At 43.9% G+C, this 26,085-nt stretch overlaps 2 protein-coding genes across 10 annotated transcripts in view; both read left to right on the top strand.

Moving 5' to 3' along the window:
- The window catches only part of DGKD (diacylglycerol kinase delta), a 56,080-nt gene extending 41,023 nt beyond the window's left edge, over nt 1–15,057 (top strand). For 7 of the 8 annotated variants that reach the window (XM_031604979.2, XM_090146987.1, XM_090146988.1 and 4 more), the window contains 11 exons: nt 781–877; nt 1,641–1,748; nt 2,584–2,697; nt 3,032–3,166; nt 5,745–5,896; nt 6,627–6,738; nt 6,904–6,996; nt 7,354–7,473; nt 7,798–7,915; nt 9,163–9,293; nt 10,402–15,057. In XM_031604979.2, the coding sequence (XP_031460839.2) occupies nt 781–877; nt 1,641–1,748; nt 2,584–2,697; nt 3,032–3,166; nt 5,745–5,896; nt 6,627–6,738; nt 6,904–6,996; nt 7,354–7,473; nt 7,798–7,915; nt 9,163–9,293; nt 10,402–10,491 (1,270 nt within the window). In that variant the 3' untranslated portion in view covers nt 10,492–15,057. The remainder of the gene's footprint in view (nt 1–780; nt 878–1,640; nt 1,749–2,583; nt 2,698–3,031; nt 3,167–5,744; nt 5,897–6,626; nt 6,739–6,903; nt 6,997–7,353; nt 7,474–7,797; nt 7,916–9,162; nt 9,294–10,401) is intronic. The other variant, XM_090146992.1, reaches the window with a different exon arrangement.
- Nucleotides 15,058–16,520: 1,463 nt separating this feature from the next.
- On the top strand, nt 16,521–25,689 carry LOC116236375 (vitamin K-dependent protein C-like). 2 transcript variants are annotated; one of them, XM_090146998.1, is made up of 9 exons: nt 16,521–16,670; nt 17,011–17,094; nt 17,212–17,372; nt 18,269–18,293; nt 18,816–18,926; nt 19,628–19,768; nt 20,131–20,240; nt 21,092–21,209; nt 25,024–25,689. In XM_090146998.1, exons 2-9 carry the CDS (start codon nt 17,028–17,030, stop codon nt 25,590–25,592), a joined length of 1,302 nt encoding a protein of 433 aa, XP_090003124.1. In that variant the 5' UTR covers nt 16,521–16,670; nt 17,011–17,027; the 3' UTR covers nt 25,593–25,689. The 2 variants fall into 2 exon arrangements, with proteins under 2 accessions (XP_090003124.1, XP_090003125.1); XM_090146999.1 differs by having other exon boundaries at nt 21,092–21,199; nt 25,024–25,246.
- Nucleotides 25,690–26,085: the final 396 nt, after the last annotated feature.

Below are 26,085 nucleotides of genomic sequence, written 5' to 3'. Positions count from 1 at the left end.
GGTTTGATATTGACTGAAAATTGCCAGAAGTGAATTAAATCAGTTTATGTTTTCATATGTGCTTTTGAAGCCAGTTGTCTGGAAATATGCTGAATAGATACATCATCAGTCTCATCTGTGTGATCTTCTGTTTTGAAAGTTAGCAGGAAGGCTTGAAATCATGATGGAGGAGATGATTTTTCTAATTTATTACTGATTTATTATGCTGTTGTGGATCTTTTAGTAGCTACATCAGTGTGGATACAGTGCTTTGGTTCTATTTACTTTGTAATTTCACACACAGATTTTTTTCCTGGACTTACTGTTTAGCTCAGATAAGAACACATCTCAGCTTTAAGTGCTACTGGGGCTGAATTTGGCCTTGATACTGAATTAATACAAACAAACCACTGTATCAGTCGCAGGCTTTGGCCTTTTAAATACCTGGGCAACTAGAAGATGATTTGTATAGCATGGGGTTGGTACATTTTTTGACATGAGCTAATGTTGCAAAACACTGTTGATGTCCTGGTGTATGGGACTGACCCCTTTTGTGCTGTGGGAATCTCTTTTTGTGTCTGGTAATACATGTTACTCAGTTATCCCAAGTTCCTACATGACACTTTTTTTCAAGGTGAATATTTTCTAAACATAAGTGATGGTAATTTTGAGTGTTCGACCCTTTTGGAGGGGTCATTAGTATTTTAGGATGTAGGAGGTGCCATTTCAAACTATGGATGCTTTTGCCTCTGAGTGAAAAAGTGACCTGCTGACCCTTTCTCTTTTGTTTTGCTCCCTTAGAAGTCGTACTAAAAACATGATGTGGTATGGAGTATTGGGGACCAAGGAGTTGCTACACAGAACGTATAAAAACCTGGAGCAGAAAGTGTTGCTGGAGGTGAGGAATTAGCATATCCTTGTCATGCTAGAACTGGAATACCTAATTGCATCTCATTCAGATCCTTTGATTTTTGGATTTTTGGCATGGTGATTCTCCTTGCTGACTAGGATGTTTCCCTTGCCTGCTCGATGCAGTGTACTTGCTGTATCTTTGTTGTAGCTGGAAGTGGTTTTTCCTAGTTCTGTAAAATAACTTGTATTCTCACCCATTATAAGAAGCAATGTGTTGGAAAGCAGTAGCCATCCCCAGCTCCATGTTAAGCACGGGTAGGATTGTTATATGTGGTGTCTCATGTGAAGACAGCATTTTAGATGGTGTGAAGGAGAGTGTTTTAATTTAACTGTGCTTATAAGGCAGATCAAACAAGAAAAATAATTATTCCTGTATTGGCCACCCACAGCATAAATGACTGTAACAGGGAGACCCTCATCTCAGCAGACTGATTGGTAGTTTAGAAGTTTTATTCTCCTTTCTGGAATAGACTAAGAGGCTCTGCCAAGCCTCTCAGGTGTTCCTTTTGCCTGTCTGGGGTAAAGAAGCAATTGTCTCTCTCTACAGCCTACCTCTGCCAGAGGAGAGGTGGTTCGTGAAACATGAATGAATATGTTCTTTTACCCTTTAGATGGAAGAGTAAGCTGAAGAAACCTGAATTAATTTATTGCTTAGCTGTTCCATACAGGCTGTTTTTAGAATACATGCAGTGGCAGAAGACATTCTTTACTGCTGTGCTGAGAGTAATGATGCCTTCTTTTCTGTGCAGTGTGATGGGAGGCCAATCCCTTTGCCCAGCCTCCAGGGAATTGCTGTACTCAACATTCCCAGCTATGCAGGAGGCACCAATTTCTGGGGTGGAACGAAGGAAGATGATGTAAGTATTCTCTTAAGATATCTCAGGAAATGTTTTAAATTGATGTTGCTTATGGAGTCACGGCTCCAGGACACAGCTGAGAACAGAGCTTTGAAGAAGAGGACAAGGGGCATGTCTGCCTGTATTTCTTTTGTGAGTTGGAAAGGATACTGAAAAGTCGGTATTCAGCAGCTTTGCACCCAAGCAAATCTGTAGTGATTCAGAAAGAAACCAGAGGCTGTCCTGAGCACTTCACTTCCAAGGACTGTGCTAAATTTTACTAAGAAGATAGTGAAACAATGAAACAGGTTGCCCAGAGACACTGTGGGTGCCCCATCCCTGGAGGTGTTCATGACCAGTCTGGGTGCTGCCCTGGGCAGCCTGATCTAGTGAGGGGAAACCCTTCCCATGGCAGAGTTTGGAAATGGATGGGCTTTAAGGTCACTTACAGAATGGCTTGGATTGAGATTTTATGAAATTGACCTTTTTCCCTCAGTCTGCATGAGAAGTAAAGCCCCTTGAAGGCAAAGGGAGCTGGATCCAGTCAGAAACATTGTATTATTTGAAATGAAAGAATTGCCTATTCTCATAAGAATAATTATTCCCTTATGGATACAGTTTTTGTGTTAGAATTATACTTTCACTGCCATTGGAAGCACAGTGGAAATATTGAAGCTCTTTTTATCTTTCTGGTGTCACTGAAAATCTTCACCTTCTATCCTCATTGTTGATTCTGTGCAGATTAAATAGTACAACTGAAAACTAAGCCCTAACTCTGTACCAACAGGGGGAAAAGGAAAACCTCTCTAACAGAGCTGTATGTCAATTGAATTCTCCCTCCCTTGTGTTTGACTAGACATTTACAGCCCCCTCCTTCGATGACAAGATTTTGGAGGTGGTAGCCGTGTTTGGTAGCATGCAGATGGCAGTCTCACGAGTGATAAACCTACAGCACCATCGGATTGCACAGGTATCAACTGCTTTTATGAGCTCTTCTTGCCATCTGCACCTCCAGCTAGTGATGTTTTTGCCAGTTTCATTCTGTAGAGCCTTCCTTCGTGATAAGATCCGCTGGGGTTAAGAAGGTGCATATTCAGGGGCAATGTGGATATGGAGTTTTATTCTGGTGTTCATTGTGAGAGGAGTTAGTGGGCATTTCTAAATACAGATAGTCCAAAGACAGAGCAAATGATACCTGCGTGATCTAGTAGAAATAAAGCTACAGTACCTGAGGAAGTGTTTTGGAATGAGTGTTTCATGCTTCTGGAAAAGCAGTGTTTCTGTATTGCAATCATTTCTTGCAGTGTCGTACTGTGAAGATAGCCATCCTGGGAGAAGAGGGAGTTCCTGTCCAAGTGGATGGAGAAGCCTGGATCCAGCCTCCAGGTTACATCTGGATTGTTCATAAGAACAGGGCACAAACCCTGACCCGAGACAGGGTAAGAGCTGCCTTGGATGCACTGTACAGCACACTCGTGTGTTCTGATGTCACATGTTCCTGCAGTGTGTCAGTGGCCACACACAAAAGCTTATCTTGGTGGATGCAAGAAGTAAAACTTTCTGGAAAGAATATGATTGAGCTTGCATTCACTACTTGGGGAATTGTATAAGGAAAGCTTTGGCAAGTTTATTTTGCATCATTTTTCTAGGTGCCCTGTGACACAAGATTTCTAGCCAGTACACTGGCTAGATTCAACTGTTCAATATTTTGATTTCTCATTATTGTTCAGTATGTGACTTAAACCTCCTTTGCCAAGAAAAGTGTGTCTCATGCCTGGTTCAGCAGCCCATCTAATTTCTTAAGTTTTAAATATGTCTGATGAGTACTAGCACGTAAGGAAAGTCTTCTTGCTATTTTAAGGTATTACTGAATGGTGGGAGAAGAGAGAAGGGAGAAGACAAAGGAATTGTTGTAGTGAGAGAGCTCTGTAATTGTCCATTGATAAACAGTTTTGTTGCCAGAAGTTCTTGATAGTTACCAGCATAGCATGCTTTGAGGGCAAACTGAAGTCCTCTGCGAAGGACACACCTGCTGAAAAACAGCTAAAGAGAGAACAACGAAGAACAGAAAAAAAGGGAAAGCAGCCTGATACAGACCAGGGACATTCCCTGTCGAGAAGTTGCAAATATGATAGGGTGAAAAGAAAGGCAAGGTAGGCCTGGAAGGTGCCTGTCGTGGTAGGACAGGGAAATACCCAAGCCCACCTGTTAGCTGGGAGGGAGCAGTGGATATTGGCAGATGTTAGGGTGGAGGAGACAGAAATATGTGCACAGTCTTCCCTGGGGGGACAGAGAGCTTCTGCAATGTCTCATTTTTGAGAGGGAGAATGAGTAAGATAGCACAGAGTCAAGTGGAACAGGAATCCTGCTGAAAAGGTGGGAGAGGGAAAAGGAAAGGCAGCCTATACATGGGTCCTAGTGGGAAAGAAGAAGGAAGCACAAAAGGCAGATGGGACACACGTGTCCCTAGAGTGTGCTGTGTGTATTGGCCTAGCTGAAGCTATTGTTGTGCCACCCCACTTCTCCCTGCCTGCAAATCAGGTTCTGCAGGCATGGAGCTGCCAGTGATCAACAAGTTTCAGTTTTGCAGAGACATTCAACTCTTATCTTGACCACAGGCTTATCCTTATTTCTCCTGCTGTCCTTGTGATTGTCACTGCACACCCCTTCCTTCATGACACAGAATCAGTCTGTCCTGTGAAGTAGGTGAGGTGGGGTCCTGTTTTTGAGTGTGCAACCTCATACCTCCGGTAGCATTTTTCAAATATGGTATGGGATGTTTAGTTTCTTCTAAACTGAAGTTGGAAAAACTCATGTTACCTCTTGGCCTTATCTAAACCACTGAAGAGACATCATCAAGACTGAGATCAGCAGATAGCTTCAACAGAGCTGACAAAGCTTGTTTTTATCTTGTGTGAGAAGCAGCAGGGGAAGGCAGTGCTTTACCTCAGGACTTCATAGGTATTTGCAAATGCAGGAAAATGATGTGTCCCCAGGGCAATTGTGTTCTGTTAGTCACTGGATCTTCTGCTTCATCTATTTCCTCCCTCCTTAGCCCTGTGCTCCTGACCTAGTTTGTGCTCATCTCACTTGAATTTCCAGACCAGGATCCATGATCACCGTTTTCTTTTCCCTTCTCCTCTACCCATTACACTCATTCTCCTTTCCCTTTCTGGCTCCACAAATTTCTGATTTTTTTTCCCCTGTGAATGGTGTGTACCCCATGTGTGTTACCCCCTCTTCTCTGAATTCTCCCTATTTTAGTCGTCCCCTTCATGATCCCTTCCCCTTTCTGACCTTCTCTATTCTGATTTCATGTGCTCCTTGATCCATCTCTCCTTGGCAAGAGATGCTATGTGTCAGTTCTTGTTCTCACCATATCCAGTTTAGATCCTTCTGCATTGGATCTGTTTTGCTTCTGTTCCATCAGCACTAGCTGATGGCAGCAGAAGGCTGCAAGTAGGACAGGCCCTAGCTCTGTGTTCAGCTGTTAGTCCTGCCCTTACTGCAGAAGTTCAGTTTACTTCCAGATAAGGAAAAGTCTTGAACCTTTTTTCATTTTCAGCTCTGAGATGTAACTTGGAGAGATGTGCGGTAGTTCTGCTGTTCCCTCCTTCCCCCAAAACTTGTAATTTGTCCAACTTTATGGATTTTTGCTGAAAAACAGAAGACACTTTCTTGGGGACACATGTCAAAAGTCAGATTCCTGCTGCAAAGTGTAGAGGCAGTATAGATACTCAAAACAAAGACACTGGGGAATTGGGGTCTGGCACACAGAAGTGGACTAACAATTTTACTAAAATAAGACTTAAATAGAAGCTAAGCCAAGCCAAGGGAGTGACATGGAAAATTTCTGCTCAAACTGCTAAAGTTAGCAAAGTTACCAACAGCTGAACAGCAAAAATTGACTATACCAAACATGCATGTTTTACAGGCATTGGCCACTTAAAACCCTTGTGTTTCATAAGAGCTTTATCTGACAGTATCTTGTTGTTGGCTTGCTTTGGTTTTTTTTAGGCATTTGAGAGCACCCTGAAGTCCTGGGAAGACAAACAGAAGTGTGAGTTGTCCCGACCCTCCTCTTTCTCTCTGCAACCAGAAATCATGTCCGAAGAAGAATCCACCCAGATCAACCAGTTTGGTCAAACTGCAGGTGCTCTGATCCACAGGTGAGGCTCAATTTGCTTTTGGTGAATAAAGCTGTTCTCTGGTGCCTAATGTTCTTGTCCTGCGTTTCTGTTCACTTTTATCTTCTACGTTGCTGGGAGTTGCATTTTCATTATGCACTATCCCAGCTGCATGAGGACTGAAGTTGAATAGACTTTCTTAAGTTACTCTGAATAAAGTATATTTTGAGCAAAATTATGAGCAAAAAGGGATCACTGAATTTTGAAACAACCCAATGGCTTTGATTGTCAGTGACATCAGAAGTGAAACGAAGTCCTCTCTAGGAGCTCCTGTGGCAAGTTGGTTTCGTGTAGCCCTAGTGCCCAGCATAAGGAAGATGTCACTTTATACTCATCCATTACTCAGATATTCTGCCCCTTGGTCTGGGTTTTTGAAGGAAAATGCCCAGAGTCATACCAAAGAAATGTCAATTAAACTGCTGTGTGCGCAGCGGCCTTTTAAGTCATTGCAGTCACATTAAAATATCTTGTTGCATTTCAAACTGATTTCAACTCATGCACAGAATTGAATGTGTGTCTGGAGTTGTACATGTGAAATCTGCTTTGCTTTGCCTATGCATGCTCACCATAGAGGGGAGAACAGCCCTGCTTTGCCAGAGAAGACTGTGCCTCTCTGTACCTGTCAGTCTGATGTGTATCAAAGGAGATACCCAGTCTGAAAAGATCTCTTGCTTTGAGCATATGCTGATGCAGTCTGTAATTCTCTCTTTAGCATTCGGGAAATAGCCCAATCCTACCAGGACATGGAACAGGAGCTTGCCCATGCTGTCAATGCCAGCTCCAAGTCTATGGACAAAGTCTACGCTAAATCCAAGTCTACCGAGGTACTTCACTCCCTTGGCATCTTTCTTTTGGTTCTTATTCTGTAGCACTTGGTATCCCTTTCTGATTGACCAAAAGTAGGTCTTGCTTTTCTAAGACTTCTTCCTTTTGACTGCTCAAACCTCTACATTTCCAGGCTTAATTCGCATGTGAATTGTTTCCTGTAGGGTCTGAACTGCAGCCTTGTTGTAGAGATGGTGAATAATGTCAAAGCCCTGCATAATGAGACTGAACTACTGCTGGCAGGCAAGATGGCACTGGTAAGAAGCACAGAACAGGAGTAAAGCACAGCCTCTCACTTCCTCTCCTCTCCTACTGTGGCCGTGACAACATTGTATTGGTCGTGGTCATCTTTGTAACAAGTAAATTAAAATGTCATACAGGAATTGGAATGGTGTTGCTGGATAGATATGATGAGCATTCAGGCTAGTTTGCTTAGTTTGGAGCTCAGAAAAGATGCAAATTATTAACTTGGCAATGTATGAGTGGGTTGGCTGCTGTGCCTATCCTTCTAAAATGAGGAGCTGTTCTGTCAGCTAGGAATTTCAAGGCGAGGATATGACTGTATGTTCCACTGTATGGCTTTTAACTCTACTTTGCTTCTATTTCTGATCCAGCAATTAGATCCTCCCCAGAAGGAGCAGCTCCAAGCAGCCCTGGCAGACATGGACCTCCAGTTGAGGAAACTGGCATTCATCCCTTGGCTGTGGCAGCTTATGGAGCCCTGTGATGAGGAGGTGAGGAGGACCACAGCTGTATTTTCTTAGCTGTTTTTCACTACTTGGTTGTGTTTGACTTCCTGTGAATATATGACTGATGTGAGAAAAAATTATTGAGAAGGAAAGTTGACTCCTTAAGACTAAGGAAAGTTATTTCCTGCTAATGTCCCTTGACTGACTTGGGATCAGCTTTCTCTTATTTCCTTCCCTGTCTCGGTGAGAATGAGTTTGGAATTTTTTTCCTCTTTAGCAAGGTCATTGACCTAAGTTTGACAGTTCTTGGTTTTGGTCTGTTCCAGTGAAATTATGTATGTTTTCTTCATTTTCTCTCTGTTCCTATAGAATCAGATGCTGGATTATTCTAAACGCAGCCGCAGCGGCAAATTCCGGCTGGTGACCAAGTTTAAAAAAGAGAAGAACAACAAAAATAAGGAAACACATAGTAGCATGGGATTGCCGGGTACCAAGTCTGCTCATGTGTTGTCTCTCTCTTTGTTGTACCAGTGTGGTCACAATACTTCACGTTCTCTCTCTGTTTCTTCTCATGTTTTCTCTCTCTTCTGTTTTCACTTGCTTTTGCCTTTTCTTGGAATGGAATCTTTCTGACATGGCAAAGTAGTTTATTGCTGTGTTCTGAGTCATGATCCCTCAGTACTAAGCAGATATTTCTGAGCTGAAACAGGAGGTACCCTCTGAAGAGTTCTGCCTACATCTGGCCATTTTCTGGGATATTTTTAAGGAGCTTAGTGAAGAGAATTTGAGGATTTTGGCATTTTAGGTATCAAAACGACTGTGGAGCCCAAGTCCGCATAACTCCAGTCTTTTCACTACTGATTCTCTGTGATGTGGTTAATGATGTTTTTCTCAGTGACTCACTTTCAAGACTTTAATCAGGTTTCATGTCTAAATGGCTGGGAATCAGCATCACCAGGTGCACCCTGACCTTTAATCCTACTGGTCAGTAGATGAATGCTGGCCATGAATCAACAAAATGTCAATCAGAACACTTTCTCTCCAATTGGGCTACTTGATTTTTGGTTTATATGCTACTTATCAAGACCTCCTCCTAAAATTCAGAAGTACTATCTGTTCTATGGGTCCTTTCTTCTGTCATGGAATTTTGGGTACAGTCTCCTGTCTAGCATGCTGGTGCTCATTCATTGCCTCTCAGAACTTGGGAACATTTTCCTTCTCTTATTTAGAGGCTGTGCAAGAAGGTAGAAGACCAAGCTTTTCCTCACACTTTAGGTAGTGGGGTTGCTGTTTTGTTTACTGAGCACAAGCATTCATACATAGAAGCAGTACATAATAACAAGCTAACCCATGCTTGATTCTTGATCTTATTTTATGACCATTTTGTAAGCACAGGGATATCAATGAATTTACTCTTAAGCATGGGGATAAATTTAATTAAAAAAAAAGTAGTATAAAAGAATATTCAATGCTATATCAAAACAAACATGCACTTTGTCCTGGCTTTACTGCAACTACAGCCTCTACTTAAGAGAAGAACTCTGATCTTACTCTACCCTACCTCCTATGTTTGAGGCTGTAGGTTGTGCTACAGATTCTTTCCCTCCCTTTGTTCTGAGGCTGTGGTGTACTGCTTGCTGTCCTCTGGCACTGAGTGCTGATGGTGTCCTCACTTCTCACTTTCTCCTGGGATTCTGGGTACTCAATGCACTCCTGCTTTTCCATCTCTAACAGTTCACCTCTGGGGAACGGAGGAGGTTGCGGCTTGGCTTGAGCATCTCAGTCTTTGTGAGTATAAGGATATCTTCATCCGGCATGACGTCCGGGGCTCTGAGCTCCTGCACCTCGAACGGAGGGACCTCAAGGTACTTTCATGATTGGCTCATCAGAAATAGCCAGCTCCATCTGCATGACCTTCTGTGCTGAATGTGCTTGGAAACGGTCTGCCTGCTGGTTACTCACGTGTCTTGGCAAGATGAATGGGTTCATTGCAGCCTTATTTCATTTTCTTGCCGTTTCGGATCATCTGATATTTAATAGCAGAGGGGTAGGAGGTCTAGCTGAGAGACCAGCTGTGTAACTCTCCACTGTTTACTGGAGATGGAAAACAGTCCAGCACACAGATTGCAAAAAGCATTCTTGAGAGTTTTAAGTTTTCAACTTCTCAGCTGCTGAACCATCTTTGCAGAATACGTTTTGATTGAGAAAACTTGGGTCTTGTGTTATAGTCACTGGACGAATAGGTCATTGCACTTCCTTAAAAGAATACTGCTAGATGGAGAGAACCTCCTAGAAATAGTACTTAGTTAGGATATTGCACAGCTTTTCTTCTCATTGAGATATGCTTTCACCACAGAGGAAAATTGAAAGTGGTGGTTCTTTGCATGTATGAAATAATTTTGTCATCATTCTGGTGACTTGTGTATGGCCTAAATATATTTTGACCTAAAGTAGTGCGTGGCATTAGTTGGGTGACCTTTAGATCTTCGTTTGTGCTTTTGACCAGCTTTCTGTTCCATGTTTTGCTCTAATTTGTGTAGCTGATCCCTTTGCGTGCCGTCCAGCTACAGCGTGTGCTTTGTTGTGTAGTGCCTGAGTGTTCACACATTTTTTGGTGTGACCATTCATCCGTTGCTTCTTCCTGCATGTGTTTGGCTACCAGCTTAGGTCCTTGAGATCTCTGTGTGCTTTCTTTTCGCATGCTTTGGCTTTTAACAGAACAATTTGCATTTCTGGCTAATGGTCTGCGGTTGTTTCTCTCCGTTGTTCTGTGCCTGCTCTGCTCATTACCCTGTTGTGCTCTGATAGCTTTTTGAAATGTGGTTTGAGTTTCCCTGTGCAACCATCAGGTTTGTAACCTTTCTGGTTGGTTTCCTTCTCTCTGTAACTCGCTGACTAGTTTGTAACTGCTGCTTTGTGCCCTGGTGTTTTTCCCCCCTTTCTCCACAGGTAAGCTTTTCTCTTGTCTTTCAGGACCTGGGTGTGACCAAAGTGGGTCACATGAAGAGGATTCTGCACGGGATCAAGGAGCTGAGCCGGAGTACTCCTGCCAGCGAGGTTTAGCCTCTGTTTTCACAGCCTGTGTCTACCATTCCCCCTAACTGCACAGCAGTCACCTCACAGAGCAGATGTGCTCACAACTGTCTCCACTGAACAGCCAAATCGCAACTGTTCAGAGCTCATATCAACCAAGCATGGTGCTACCTTTCTTTCCTGTGGGGTACAGCTGCATCCATTCAAGAGGCACCTTACCTGCATTCGGGCAGAGCCTCCTGGGAGAGAACTTGCTTTCAGTTTGAAGAACTGTGTCCTCCAGTGTGGGAAGTTCTGGTTCCAGTGACAGTGACAGTGCAGGACTCCTGAGAATTGCAACACAGCTACCTTTACTGGATAATTTCATCACAGTACAATTATTCAGGGCAAAAGATACATTGGCCAGTCTTAGTTCAGAAGCATCTGACAGTCTTTTTGAACTGAAAACTTGCCTGCTCATCTGTGTGTCATATCTGTAGCTTAGAACATTTAAGTGGAACAAAGCCTTGTCCTTGTCTTACTGATCCCTTTTTAACACAACTGTAGTTGCATGTGATTTGTGTCAGAAATTCCAAGCCAGTACAGACCTCTCCTTGCTGATGAATACCTATTGATCTTCACACACATATCCCTCGCAACTAACAATGCACGTGGTTAGAGCAGCTGCACCAATGTGTGGTCTGCTGCTGGGCCTGGCTCTCTGCTCACAGCCAGTCAAATGGTACAACATTGAGGTTTTCAGGCTTCACAAACAAGTGTTTGGAAGTTACTGATGCTAAGAAAAGACAGTTCTCAAGAGCTGAAAGATTACGAGAAGTCAGCTCTGACTGCATTCATCTTCAGGAGACAGATGAAAGGGAGAAGAACACTATCTTGCTGTTGGGGCCATGCAGGAAATGTAATGGAATGAAGTGAGATGTGGAACAAATTGCTCCACTTCAATTTGGGGAACAGCATGACTGGCAGCAGCCAGGAGTGTCTTGCTGTCCATTTGGTGCCACTGTGATGGCTGCAGACAGCAAAGCTCTTGCTTTACTTCTTCTTGCAGTTGCAGAAGAATGTCACAGAAGATACAGTCTATCTGTAGTATGGGCATTTTTCCACCTGTCTTGGTGGAAAAGCTGCTAGAACCTTGCTTCTTTCTCTTGCTGCCTTGCTCCTTCACTCCAAGTTGGATACCAAAAGATTAGGGTGGCTCAGTCCTCCTGGGTTGTACCCCTATGGGAGCAACCATGCTATCAAACATCAGGGCTCATACAAGAGCTATGAGAGAAAGTTGATTGTTGCAGAGCAGAAAAGCACTGGAATATGCTGGTACATAGCCTTTGGTATCGCCAACAGTGGAGTATGGAAAAATCAGTGCCTCTAAATCAGAGTTTCTAGATGGCCTTTAAACTCCTCTGTACTGCCAGACCCCAGTTGGGTGACTTACAGCCCAGAGACCAGCATGTGTAATTGTATTGCCATGTTTATCACTGCAGAGCAAATTTGGGAACATTCAGTGCTATAAAGGTGGAGAGACAGCAGGAATTTTCAATTACTTTGTAATTTTGTATGTAATTATTTTTTTTCTAAATTATTACAGTGCAGCACTTGTCTGCTTTTGGCTGCAGACAGTAAAATGTTCACATTCACAGTGACAAAAAAAAAAAATAATTTCCTGAGGACATCTATTTCCATTATTATTGCTGAGGGTTTATTTTGTCAACTTTACATCAGCTGTGTAGTCTGACAGCAGTCAGTCAAGTTATTTTATGTCAAGACTTGTCTGTTTCAAAAGGTTGCAGGCTGATTTCATGCTGGGCAAACTCCATTGCAACCTTTAGGATGTCACCAAGGGTAGTTCTTACTCTTCCTATCTTTTTTTAGCTCATTCATTCACCTACATCTCTCTTGGCCTGGTGAGTTGGCAGGGTTTGCACATGAAAAGTTGGAAGACTAAGCATGCTTGAACAAGCTAGCAAAAATTCTGGTATAAATACCGTGGGGACCAAGAAAGGAATAGGTTCAGCTTTTCCCTAACTGTGTTCTTCATATCTGTACATCAGCAATTGCTTCACTGGCTGTACTTTTTCCTTATCAGTACAAAACTGTGTCACTTAGCAATGTGCATGGCAGGGAAGTCTGCAAGGGAGCACAAGGCTCTGGAGCTGGGCTGAGGTCTGTGTTTGCTCCTTTGGATGGTGATGGAGCTGTGAAGTTTCTCCAAGGAACCTCATATTTAAAGTCCATAAGCAGTATACACTTGCCTTCCATCTTTCCTGGGGGTTATGTTCTTAACAGATAGGGCTCCTCTCTACTCTTCCTGCTGAGAGTAACAAGGGAATGCAAAGAGCTTTACATATAGGTGTGTTCCTTATTAGTGCTGTGCCTGAAGAGGCTCCTGCCATCCGCCCCGGTGATGATTCCTGCAGAGATGAATCTTCCTTTCTTTTACATTTATAGTCTGTCTTGTAGATAGGTTCAAATGCTTTTTGTGCAGGTGCACCTTTTATCAGAGCATTCATAGCCAGTCTATCCCTGCCTGTTATTGAGGGCAAGGAGGGGGTTCTACCTTCTTTTAAGAGCTAGAAAATGGGATCTATATTCAACCTGAGTGCCTTTAAATATTAAGGTTTCTGCCTAACAGAAGGGTTGTAGCTCTCTACGTCTCACTGAGAATAGTGCTGATTTCTGCTGTAGAGATGTGAGCAGATGAGGACAATGTGTCAAACATCAGTGAGAGCTTATCTGCAAAGCAGGGAGCCGGGCTGAATTCTGGCCACGTTCATCTGAGTTCCTCTTCTGCTGTCCCATCATTTCTGTTGTAGGAGAGAAACTCAGGAAACACAGACAGTAAAAAAATCTGCTTCACCAAAAAGAAAGAGACTCTCCTGCAGTCTCAGGTAAAACACCAGCTTGAGAGAAGCTAGAACTGCACATACCACATCTCTGTTTAGTCTCCTAAGAAGTGCTACTGTTGTGCAAGCCTTGTGCCACCTGCTGGTTATCAGCCCTCACGGCTGGCAGTGAGTGGGAAGGAGCTGAGCAGTGCCCACAACAAGCTGTGCGTACAGCTCTGTGCTGGGAAGAGCTTTCAGCCCATTATCTCACGTTCTGGCCCCAGAAATTCACCCTTTGTGGCAAATTCTGGGGATTTGGCATAACCCTGTGTTATGATGGTGTGGGGTTGCAGAGGACACCAGAGGGAGGCTCAGCTCATGGACCAGCTCCTGTTCCGGCCCTGCTGAGGGCTGTTAGTGCTGATGCTGTCTTCCAGGTTATCTGGTGGGATCTTTCCCTGCTGGGAGCACCTTGGAATGATTCCGTGCCGCGTTGTATGGAGAGCTCCATTCATTGCTTCAGTAGGATTTCCATTTGTGCATACTGTTTCTGTGATTGAAAAAGACTGTTTACAAAATATTTTGTATCTTAAGCTGCGCGTACTGTAAAAAGGAAAGGATGGAAACGGATGTTTTTCTACACCTGTCAGCAGTGACTGCATGTCTGTGTCATCATCCAGCAACCGCTGTTCCTCAGGGGTCTCCCCGCCGTTCTGTGATCCTGTTGGAAGCATAGGGAAGCACATGAATCCCTGTACAGTCTTGGGAAGAAGGTTTTGTGCCTTAAGAATGGGACCTGCTTCCCTCCTATTTATTGTGTTAATTTATACAGTGATTATCACGGAAATGTCTCTTGTATTATTATTATTATTTTTTTTTTTTGTACGTAGTTTACTGTTGGTTTGTTGTAAATAAGTTTTTCTTGTATATAAAGTAAACATGTTTCTGAGCTTCCAGGAAAGATTCTGTTACTGATTTTGTTGTGTGAGAAGGTGGTGCCCACCTGGTGGGAGCAGCTAATAAACGTCTGTGCTGTGACAGATGGCTTTATCCTGAATTGCATTGGGAACACAGAGCTGTTCCCTGGAGAGGAGTGAAATGGTAAATGCTGTTTATTGCAGATCACTTTTGTGTTGGCTTAATTGCTGCGAGGTAGAAAACATCATGCAGATATTTGTTGGTGGCTCTCTCTGCAGTGAGCAAAAGAAGAGGGGTTTGATGGTTCTGCTGCTGCTCAGCTGTCTGCAAAACCAAACCAGGAGGGGAAGGTGCTCTGAGATAAAGCCCTGTGTCTGAATGCTGGTTATTCTGTCCCCTTTTGTGCTGTCAGGAGTGAGCAGTGAGGATGCACACGTGCTTGTAGGCATCAGATCTGTACGGTGTGACCACACTGCTGTCGTTGTGCAGTAGGATATGGGCTGATGCTCTGCTCAGGCCGCTGTGCTTTCAGTTCATTGCAGCACGCCCAGTAACAAGTGAGAAAACAATTGCAAAGATCTGGCAGAAATCGATTTCTCGTGAAGTATGGAAATGCACTGCCATAAAATGATGCCTGTACACTTGAAACTAAAGGATTTGGGGGTGTTTGGGTGGGCAGTCTGTGTATCACACTGCGGTGAGCATTCCCTTCAATCTGTATGGATTGATGTGTTTGTAAGGTGCTGCCAACAAACTGTCAGCAGATTGCTTTTAATCTGGGAGGGTGGTCACAGAGTTCCATGATAGTTTTGAAAGCAGATGGAAAGTAGTTTATGATTGCATTTCATCCGTGAAACCTTTGCACTTCTACTTAAAGGGAAGGATTTATTTTGTTTGAAAAGAATCTTGTTTGAAGGTAAGAGGATCATTATAAAAAAGGTCATAGTGATGTTATACACTGTTCCAAGATGAAAATGGTAAAATTCATCATTAAAATGTCAGCTGTCTCATCTTAGGAATAAAGAGGGAAATAAGATGACTGTCTTTGCTCTCACACGCACGGTGGACTGGAGTGTGCAGCTCTGCACTAAGCATCACAGAAACATGCAAAGAAAGAGCAGAGAGACAGAAGAGGTGGTCGCTCCTCTGATGCAAGTTGTTCATTCTGGTCCTTTTGGTCATTCCAAAGAGGAGGAAGCTCTTGGCCCTGCTCAGGTGTCCTTGCTGTGCTGTCAGGCTGCTGCTCAGTGCTGCTGGCCCCGTGGTTTAATTACAGCCATCAGACGGAGCTTGGGAAGGTTGGCCATGGGTTTGTGTGCTCTAGAATTGCCAATAAGATTTCTATTTTAAAATATTTTCTCCTGCTTTTTTCTCTTCTTGGTCGACGTGTTTTGGGTTGGGATTGCTGACATTTGTTCTTTTTCTGTTCCCCCTGACTGGGCAGCATGGAAGCAAGCAGTTCCAAAGCAGCCCTGTCCTTCCTTACCTGTAGAGAACCTTCAGGGCCATAAGGTACATTCCTCATTTGTCTGTTTTGTGTGAGTGTTGGGGATGAACAGTTGTGCCCCACCATGGGCAAGCTGTGGTGTTTCTGATGTGCACAGAGTGAGGAAGTAATGGAAATTAGGGTTTAAAATACCCCATAATTGTCTAGCAGCTTCTCTCTGGAGAACTCCAGCATGAGCTGGCTTACCTTCAGGCACTGAGTCGTAGTGTCTGCACAGGAGAGGAGCAGATGGGAGGCATTCAGCCTCTTGTCCTGTGTGAGCAGGCTGCCAGAGCTGCTCAGGAATTACATCCTTTCTGAATACTGGTGTAAGATAAAAATAAAACAACAGAAAGGTTCTTAGCATGTGACACATCACTTCTAAATGTTTTATGTGGACAGTTGGTGTGCTTGTCCTGAATTGCAGTTCACAACTCTTGCAAACAGAAATGTGTTCAAAACATGCAAGTTATGCAGTAGTAAAGCACTATTTCTATGTAGTTACCTCAGGTGCAAATATTATTTGTGTGGTAGAACAGACGTTAATCCATTTGTTTCTTCTTGAGCTTCCTGTTATGTTTCCTGTCTTAAGATGCATTTTATAAAATGCATTTTCAGCACACATGTGTGGTCATTAATCTCAGCTGAATTTTATTGAGTGGCTGAATCAAGGATGAAGAATGTATCATCAGAGCTTCTGTGCACACATGGCTGCAGTTTGGATGCCGTGAGTCCAAAATTGATGAAATTGATGGGGGAAAAAAAAGCACAAAATGGATTTGAAAAGGCAGAGAGGACGACTGTTTCACTTTTCCATGCAGGTAAACTGTCGAGCTCCCCCTGAGCACTGTTTGCTTAATGACTAAAGGGAAAGCACTTCATGTCACTCTAAAAAGTAAATAGCTGAAGTTATGGATTAACCCAAGTTCCAGCAGAGCTCATGGCGGAAGAATAAATCACGCTGATTCACACTGAATAAAGCAGTAAGTGCCTCAAAGATATCGTATCACTCAGGGTTTCAAAGAACAGCTTAATTTAATTAAGCATAAAACTTGTCAGAAGCGTCTGATGGCAAGGGGAGGTACTGGGGCCAATAGAGAATGCTCTGGGTGAGCTGCTGCTGGGTTGGAGGGATCTGGAAGCAGGCTGGGGGGCTCTGACAAACCACGTTGGAGCTGACATCAGGGAGAAACAGCATTCTGAAGCTGCTATGTGATAAAGAAGTGAGGAAAACCTGAGCTGCCTGAGCAGACCTGGCCTCCAGCATGGGGCCGTGCTGCAGCTCACTGCATGCTCCCCTTCACACCTGGCTGTTCTTCCTAGGGGACTTCTGCTGCAGCATGTGGAAGCTCATCACTATAGGGGTGCTGCTGGCTGCCTGCTCCTCACCAGTGTGCCATACCTCGAGTAAGTGTGCCTTCACCCCATTTTAGTCACTGTGAGCATGATTTCTGCTCCCTGCCAGCTGCTGATTTTCAGGCTGCTCTCTTCCCTGCTTCCTTACAACCACGTTTTTGCTTCTAGTATTTTACAGCTACAAGGATGCAAACCAAGTCCTGAAAATCCAGAAGAGGGCCAACTCTTTCCTGGAGGAGATGAAACCAGGCTCTGTGGAACGTGAGTGCCGTGAGGAGGTGTGCAACTTTGAGGAGGCCAGTGAGATATTTGAAACCAAGGAAGCCACAGTAAGTTGGAGGAACAGAAGACTAAACCAATAGATTGTTTGTCAAAGCACTGTAGCCTGGGGCGTAGGAGGTGTTGCTGTCAGCACTCCTGACTCTGAAGGTAGGGGGCATGGTTCTGAATGTAATGTGTTGCAGTGATTGTCAAGTTATCACTGCTTGTTTGGGCTGTGGCACTTGGCTGTTCACTTATGTCCCACCAGACCCAATTTTGTGCTTTACATCCCAATCCCTGCTTGACTGCCGATTCTTGCTGCCATTGTGTTTTTGTTAGTCTGTATGTCCCCGGACTCCCATCTGTGCCAGGCAAACATTTCTCATATCACTAGCTCCTCCCCACATCTCCCAGCCTCGTATTTTCAAATGCACATAACTGTAAACATCACTGGTTGCTGCCCCTTCCCATACCTTGTCAATGGGTATGAGTTCATTTTTTGTCTTTTTTTTCATAGAGTCTCACTGTTGCATCAAACAGTGGGCTTGCTATTTAGGATGATCCAGTGCTTGCCATTCCTCAGGCTCCAGAGTCTTCTTACAGCTTTCCCAGTGCCCGTTCTGCCTCCCAACTGGGCACAAATGTAGTTTTGCACTGAGAACACAAGTGATTTGCCTGGCAGTGAGCAACCAGGAAAGAGAATCTGGGGAGATACTGAGGGGTTGTGGTGGTGGGGGGGCTGCAAGCAGGGCAGGGGAGGTATGTGCTGAATAGGGTCATGGCTGCAGTATATGAATGTTTGGGTTTGGCCACTTCTGTTAACCATGTATGTCACTGTGCTGCCAAGAAGGAAGAGACCTAGCTGACTAGAGTGCTGTGCTGCGTTGACCAAGAGTGTGGTACATTTCAATTCCCTTGTAAAAAATCTGCCTCTGGCCTTAATGTAGACTTTGTTTCTCTGCAGCTAGAGTTTTGGAACAAGTATGTAGGTAAGTGAATTACTTTCTTAATCATCTGTCTGTGTTTTTTCAACGTTAGCTGGTGCTCTGCATTCTGCTGCCGTGTGTCGCTTAGTAGTTTGTATTTTCATTCTCTGTTAAATGGGGCATGCAACATATGTTTTCCAGTCCTATTGTATAACCAGCCTCTTAAAAAATCTCGCGTGAATCTGTGCCCATTATCAGTCACCTCCCAAAGCTAAGGCACCGGGCAAGAGTGATCTCTGCTGCTCTGACCCTGCCTGGCATGGCCCAAAGGGAAGTCCCACTATTGCTCTCCATTCCTGCAGTAACTTGCCTCACCCTGAATGCCTCAGGTTTTACTTTCCTTCTCCCCACTCCACTCCTTCTGCAGCTGTAATTCAGAGCATAAACAAATGCCCTTATCTGGGCCAGCCCCACAATAACCACGGTGTGGAGGCAGAAGCTGTGCATGGTGCTTGGGAATCAGGGATCTGCTTATTATGGTGTTTGCTCTGAGCCAGAGCTCAGGGACTAAACTGTGTGTTCCAGATGGAGATCAGTGTGCACAGAAGCCTTGTTCCAATGGGGCCTGCAAGGACAATATTGGATCATATTCCTGCATCTGTAACAAAGGCTGGGAGGGAGCTCAGTGCAATTATGGTAATGCTGTCTTTAATCCATGATATATTAAAAAAAACCATTCTTTGTGATGGGGATCTCTGCGTTTAGGGATCAACAGTTCTGCCATTGCAAGGTATACTTGCTTTCACTACTGGTGTGATTTCTCTGTTACTTCATAATGCAGTAGAAGGATCATCAGTGCTTACAGAAGTTTGTGTTTCCATGCGAGAGGTTTGGAAATCTGAGAAATCTGTGTTTTACAAAAACACTGGAAATGGTTCTGTAAAGGATCAGTGACTTTAAAACAGTCAGTACAGGTGAGTTTGGTTGGTTGGTTGGTTTGTTGTTGGTTTTTCAATAGAGAGGGAAAAACAATCCACTGAAAATGTCATTACTGAGACGATGTCTTCCCTGGAGAAAAGCTGAGTAATGTATTTAATTATGAGCATCTGTATCTTGTATCATCACCACCTTCCACCATCGACTCATGCTCAGTGACAGAGAATTTTCTGTTCTCCAGCCTGCCTGCCCTGACAGTAGTCTGGGTTCTTCATCTCCCCACTGCCTTATTTGAGGTCTGTTTGCTGTCTGAAGGGCCCTACTGCCACAAGAACCAGCAGCTCTCACCCCAAATCTGCTGTCGGGTGTTAATCACTTGAATCAGGATGTCATTTTGCCACCTCCTGTGACTCTTTGACTCTCCAGCTCGTCCTGTCTTTCTTCTCGTTCCTTTTTCCCAGTGGTCAAATACAATAACTGTTCTGTGGATAATGGAGGATGTCAGCATTTCTGCAAGGAAGACCCTGCCAAGCAGTGCCGCTACTGCAGCTGTGCGTCTGGCTATCAGCTGATGAACGACCATAACATGTGCACACCTGTAGGTAAGAGGAGGATGTCCGTGGGAGATGTCAAAGAGAATTATTTGGACATGAAATAAGAGGCTTTTAAGGAAAATATGCTTGCAGTGCACTTCGTACTAATCATCCATTTCGTGCAGGGTAATTCTGTGCCTCTATTTCCCAAATCCATACCCACTTTATGGCCACTGAGAACCTAACTTGTGCCTGTGTTTGCCTCATGGAGATTCACAGGGGAAACAGGAAACTACCTCCTCTACAAGCATTGAGGAGTTCCTGAAGACAGTGTGTAGTACTGCCTGGATTAGAGACAGAGGGGATGCTTTGGGAGATGTTCTGTTGGGTGAGCTGCTCTGTGCCAGTTAATTTCTCTGCATTTTCTCTAGTCGAGTTCCCCTGTGGACGAGTGAAAATGGACTACACTGAAGGCAAAGCAGAATTCAATATTCGGCTTATTGGGGGAAATTCAGGAGGAAGGGGCTTTAGCCCTTGGCAGGTAAGGAGTAAAGTGTCTTTCTCTGCCTGCTCCAGCAAGACTCCTTGGTTAATAATCCTGGTATCACATCAAGCTGAGATTTGCTTAGCTGAGCTCTTTCAAAAGTAGCCCAAAATTTGGAGGAATAGGGAGAAATATCTGTTAGAACTCTTGGCCTTGTCATTGTTTACAAGATTTTTTTACTTTGCCAATAACGTTGAGAGGAGGATAGTGGCATTTACTGCTCTGTTGCTTCTTGCTAGGGAATGCCATTAATCATGTCATGCTGCCTGGTGCTCTCTCCAGCTATTGTAACAGCATTACTGTGGGAGCTGGAGGTAATCTTCTCCCCTTTTTCTGCAGAAATCTTTTCCAATAAGCCTTGTCTGTCATAAATTCAAGTTATCAGGTTTAATCAGCCACATACACGATAGCTTTACAGAGCAGGCTGAGATGCCACAGAGAAAAAGGAGACCTCACAGAGTGTGTCATGGAAGTAGTGAATGTTTGTCATCAGGGCCTGCCTGTGTCTGATACTGAAGGCCCTTTTATGCCATCATAGGAGAGTTGGAGCCTGAGATGAAACTGTTGCCATGTGCCCTTTTGAAGTGGCATAGCCTTTCCTTGCAGTGACCAGCGTTGTCTCTTGCTGGTGTGGGTAAAGCCAGCCCTTATTTGAGAGGAATATTGAATTGGTTTTGTAGATGTTCTACAGAAACCTTAGTACTTCTGTAGAGCTTGGGCTTCAGTGAGCACGATATGCTTTGGTGTTTGATGAGTGTGTGCATATTTCAACCACAAAGAAAAATGCATACTATATCTTGTGAGCCATGCTTCCTGCAGTGTCACACCTCAATATTTCTTTGTTTCAGGTTATGCTGCAAAATCTGAAAGGGAAATTTCTGTGTGGAGGTGTTCTCATCCATCCATCTTGGGTCCTAACAGCTGCACACTGCGTTGAGACAGGAGAGACTCTCAAAGTAAGACTTGGTATGGAAAAAATCCAGCCCTTTTTTTTTTTTTTTAAGCACTTCTTTGAAAATTCCCAGCTTACATCACCTCGGGAGAAAGACCAGTGGGTTATAAAGGCAAAAGTCCCTCTGGATGGAGAAGCAGGTTGTCTAGGAAGTACTTAGCATGCGCCTTAGCACAGGTCAAAAAGGATTTGTAAAACTGATTTCATTTGAGCCACTGTCAACCTTATGGAAGTGAGCTGATGTCTTGAGAACACTGCTGATTGTCTGTATAGTAGAAAGACTTAGAAGTCACTTTTGAGAAATCTCTTCTGCTTGTGCTTTTCTGTTGATGAAAATATTCCAGATTGTCCTAATACTGGGGGGGAAAAAACTTCCCCTTGCAAAATGTAAAGCCTTGAGCTCAGGAGGAAAATGTCACAGTGCCTCTTCCTACCTTTTGATGCATTTAAACAGTTTTACTTGAGATAGTTACAGTAAAAAAGGAGGAAAGTGTTGCAGAACTACAACACTGCGTTACTGGCACTGCTACTCTTAAGCATGAAAAAATCTGTGCTGAATGCAGTACTTCTCAATAATCAGAGTTCCATTCACATTTAAGTAGGTTTGTTTCTATTACTGTTTTCTCTGTACCGCTGTTGAGACATGACAGGTTTACTGCTTCCTTTTCCTTTAGTGAAGAGATGGGTTGTTCCCAGTAATTGTGGAAAACCTTGGAAATGTACTGTCTGTGTGCATGGATGTGCACACATTTGAGACCTGAGGCACTAGGACACATATGGATGGGTGTGTTTATGTCAGTCATTCCTTGTTCAACATACAGGATGGATGGAGAAACATGTGATATATCCTTGGGTCCTTTTAGTGCTAGAATATCCACTTCTTCCACAGAGAGACATCAAAATAGAAGTGAATGTCTAGCTTTGAAATTCTCATACAGACACACATCTCCAAGCACTTCAAGTTTCTAAGTTATTTTCTTGCTTAACATACATATATTCAGTTATAGTGACTCCCAAGAAGCAAAAGCCTGTAACTTGGTAAAGAGCCTTGGAATGCTTTAGGGAAAAGCAGTCATCAGATGTGGTGTTTGAATCATAGAATCGTAGAATCATAGCCTGAATTGGGTTGGAAGGAACCTTCAAGCTCATCTAGTTCCAACCAGCTTGGGAGTGCTAGATGTAGCTTTGATGTTACTTGAAGGGGATTCATTAGTGGCAAAATCAGAACAATTAAGGTTGTAAAAGACCTCCAAGATCATTTAGTCCAACTGTCAACCCATCACTATCACAGGCACCACACCATGTCCTTAAGTGCCACGTCTACCCTTTTTTTTTAACTAGGGAAAGTATTGAGGCTGCAATGAAATCACTCCAACCTGGCCTTATACTGCAGGTCCTGGCAGGCATCTGTGCAGTGTGACAAGCTTTCAGCTGGGATAGAAACTCTGTCCAGAAAGTCACATGCTAATCAGATACAAAGATGGAGCATAAGTGATTTTCCACAGAAGTGTCAGTGCTTGAAAGCCATGGTTTGAGAGATTGATTTTTTTTTTTTTTTCTTAAGTGAAACTCAAAAAACATCTCACACATAAATTTAGGGCGAGTATACAGACTAATTTACAGTGCAAGGATAATCAGCAATAAGGGCTCAAATTTATCCCACTCTCCCAGCTGCCTTGAAAGACCTTCCTCATTAATAGAGGAAAAAACAAGTGTGTGGCTGTGAACTGAATTGTGGCATATGTGAGAGGACCATTAGACCTGGAGGAATCTTACTGTGGTGAGATGGAAACCACGTAAGTGTGGTTTACTGTGGTGTAGGAGGCAGTGGAGAGAGGGTGGATGTGCAGAACATTTTGAGTCTTTACTAATAGAGAAGAGAGAATGAAGTTATGCTCCTGGTCGAGCAGAAAGGAACTTTAAGACCCACCTAAGCATCACATGGTTGTCCTTTTAGATGCATCTTTGTGGCACTTTACTGCAGCTAGGAAAGCAGTTCTCCTCAAAGGATGCACATTTTCTATACCCTAGAGTTGTCTGCCATTACAACCTTGAGATATGTGAAACAGTTTGAGTGGAGACATTGCCACGTCTGCAGGTGCAGATGTGAGCTCTGGGGCAGGAATGAAGGTGTCTCTATTGGGACTGCAGAGGTGGGACCTGCCTCCAACCCATCAGTCTTCTGGTCTCGTCCTGTTGCACCTTCTGTTCACCAACTGTAAGAACAAAACTGGAGGCTCACATCTGGGTTTGCACTCATGATCTTGGAGAGCGAACTGGTAGCTGGATTTGTTCATGTCTGAAGTGGAAAGTTAGATCTCAGAGTAGATGTTTGGAAGATGGATCTGAGAACATCCCAAACCTCCTTCCTGTGGCACTTGTTCCTGCATGTAAAGCAGAGTTGTATGTGTGAAGATAAGAATAGAACCCTGCCCCTTACCCTTGGATGTCTGCCAGTCAGCCCTTTGTCACAGCAGCTGCAGGGTGGGAGAACAGAGCAAGATGTGCTCCCAGGGTGCTGCTACCACTAAGAGGAGTCAAGATGGAAGAAAAACACTTGTTTTGTGAGTGATGGCTTGGTGATAAGAGGTCCTCTAGGTGATCTCTAGAGGGGTTTGAGCAGTCTGAACTGCCTACTGAGGCCACTAGCTGTCTGCAAAGGAACAAGAGGAGAGGATCAGAAATAAGGGGTCTAAAAGTCCAAGATTCAAAGCTGGACTTCGTGGAGTCTTTTGAGAATCTGTTTCTGGAGCTGCTCTGGATTATAAAGTCCCCATTCTTGGAAACACACTCTTACAGAAAAAAGAAAAACAGACAAGAAACACCAGCAGCAATACCCCACTGACAGGCTCAAGCATGGCAAGTGACCTTGGTAGTGCAAAGTCAGAGGAACTTTAAAGGTTTTGTTTGGAAGGATCCAAGTAAGACTTGGGGAGGGAACTGAAAAGTTAATTGGAACAGGGCAAACTGGAAGGACGGTGTGGTGAAGCCTGCATTTGGAAAGGTGATGATAAAGAGCAACTTCCAGCTCACCCATAGAGGGGCTGAGGTGGAAAGCACTCTTGAGTTTGCTGAATGAATGAATGGATTCCCAAGGGAGAAGTATTTTTATCAGGTACGAACTGAAATTGACATCGAAGGTAAGCTTAAATAGCACAAAAATGCAACTTTTTTGTGACCATTTCCTCACATCCTATCAGATACCTTTCTTCTCCATTGTATCACACACAAATGAATTGTTCTTCCCTTTCTGGCCTCTTTCAGCTTAGTTTCCAGCTTATTTTTGCATAACTGCTCTGCTCATGAAGTGGCCGCGATCACGCAGCACAAATCGAAATAGAGGAGTCTTAAGTGGTCGAAGAATCCTTAAGATACAGGTGCACAATTTTAGAAAGGGATGGTGTTATCAGTTAGTCACATTTATCCTTTAAAACCTGAAATTCAGACATTCAGCTGCTGGTTATGCAGCACAAATCTCACATATGATGTAAATGTCTTCCTTTGCTGTGTGCTGGCTGTGCTGGCTCCTGGGCAGCTGGGTTCCTTCCCATGAAGATCTCTCGAGTTACACAGGTGTGCTATAATAAGAACACAGCAGGGCAATATAGAGGCAGTTTCAGCTTCTCAGCTGATCACAGCTGCAGGGCATTAACTCAGTACAGCATGCACTCATGGCGTGGGCAGATCTGGAAAGTTCACATTTTGTAGAACGCTGTTAACCTTTGATATAATCCAGTTGCTTTGGTGATGGAAGTGAGGAAGGCTCCCTTTGTTCTGACAAACCAAAAGGTCCAGGAGCAGCTCTCATCTCTCTCTTTCCTCCTGCAGGTAAATACCACCGCCTCCGTATCGAGACCAGTGAGCAAACCATTCGTGTTGACAAATACGTGCGCCATGAGAATTACAGCAAGCTGACCTCCGACAACGACATCGCCATGCTGCACTTGGCAGAGCCAGTCATGTATAACAAATACGCCCTGCCCATCTGCCTTCCCACAAGGGACCTGGCAGAACATGAGCTGACAAGGAAGGGCAGGCAGATGCTGGTGACCGGTTGGGGCAGCACAAACGATGAAATGAGGAATTACTCTGCTCTCCTCAGCTACATCGAAATCCCCATTGTTCCCAAGAATGAGTGTGCCCAAGTGATGACAAACACCATCTCTGACAACATGCTGTGTGCGGGGAGTTTAGGAGACAGGAAGGATTCCTGCAGTGGGGACAGTGGAGGACCTATGGCCACTAAATATAAGGATACTTGGTTTCTGGTAGGACTGGTGAGCTGGGGAGAAGGCTGTGGAAAAAAAGAGAAGTTTGGAGTGTACACCAAAGTTAGTCAGTACCTGGAATGGATCCAGCACCACATACGTAAGATGTCAGGTTCTTGGAAGGGTTGATTCTGATGCTTTGAGCCTGGCTGTGTGCTGTGCTAGTGATGGTATGAGGTGTAATGTACTGTCACATCTACAATATTAAATGCTGAGTATCTGTTAACCTCATGTGGTACTTTCTCCAAGTTCTGTTGTTTATATGTAGCATGGTCCTGCTTAGGCCTTGCAGGCAAGAGATGGTATTCTGTTATACTGAGAGGCTGCACAGTATTGTAATAAGGATGGCCTGTGGTCCAACAGACCTGCCTGCTAGGTGTAAAATGACCGAACCCAGTGGGTGTTGGGGAGAACAGCAGAGAGGTGTCTTGAGAAAAAAACATTTAAAGTTGAATACTTCATCATACAGTTCTGTCATTTCAGCTCAAACACATCAGCTGCAAAAACTGTGGTGGTTTGCTTTGTGTTTGTGTTATTTGTCTTTCAACAAAATGCAGTTTTCATAACTTCATCACTGCCTCAAATCATTCACATTTCAATCCAGGCTGATGTAGCAGCTCAG

The sequence above is a fragment of the Phasianus colchicus genome, chromosome 10, assembly GCF_987193195.1.
Source record: "Phasianus colchicus chromosome 10, bPhaCol1.hap1.1, whole genome shotgun sequence".
NCBI lineage: Eukaryota > Metazoa > Chordata > Aves > Galliformes > Phasianidae > Phasianus > Phasianus colchicus.
Note: the sequence above shows the minus strand (reverse complement) of the source record. Positions and strands in the feature narration are given on the sequence as shown.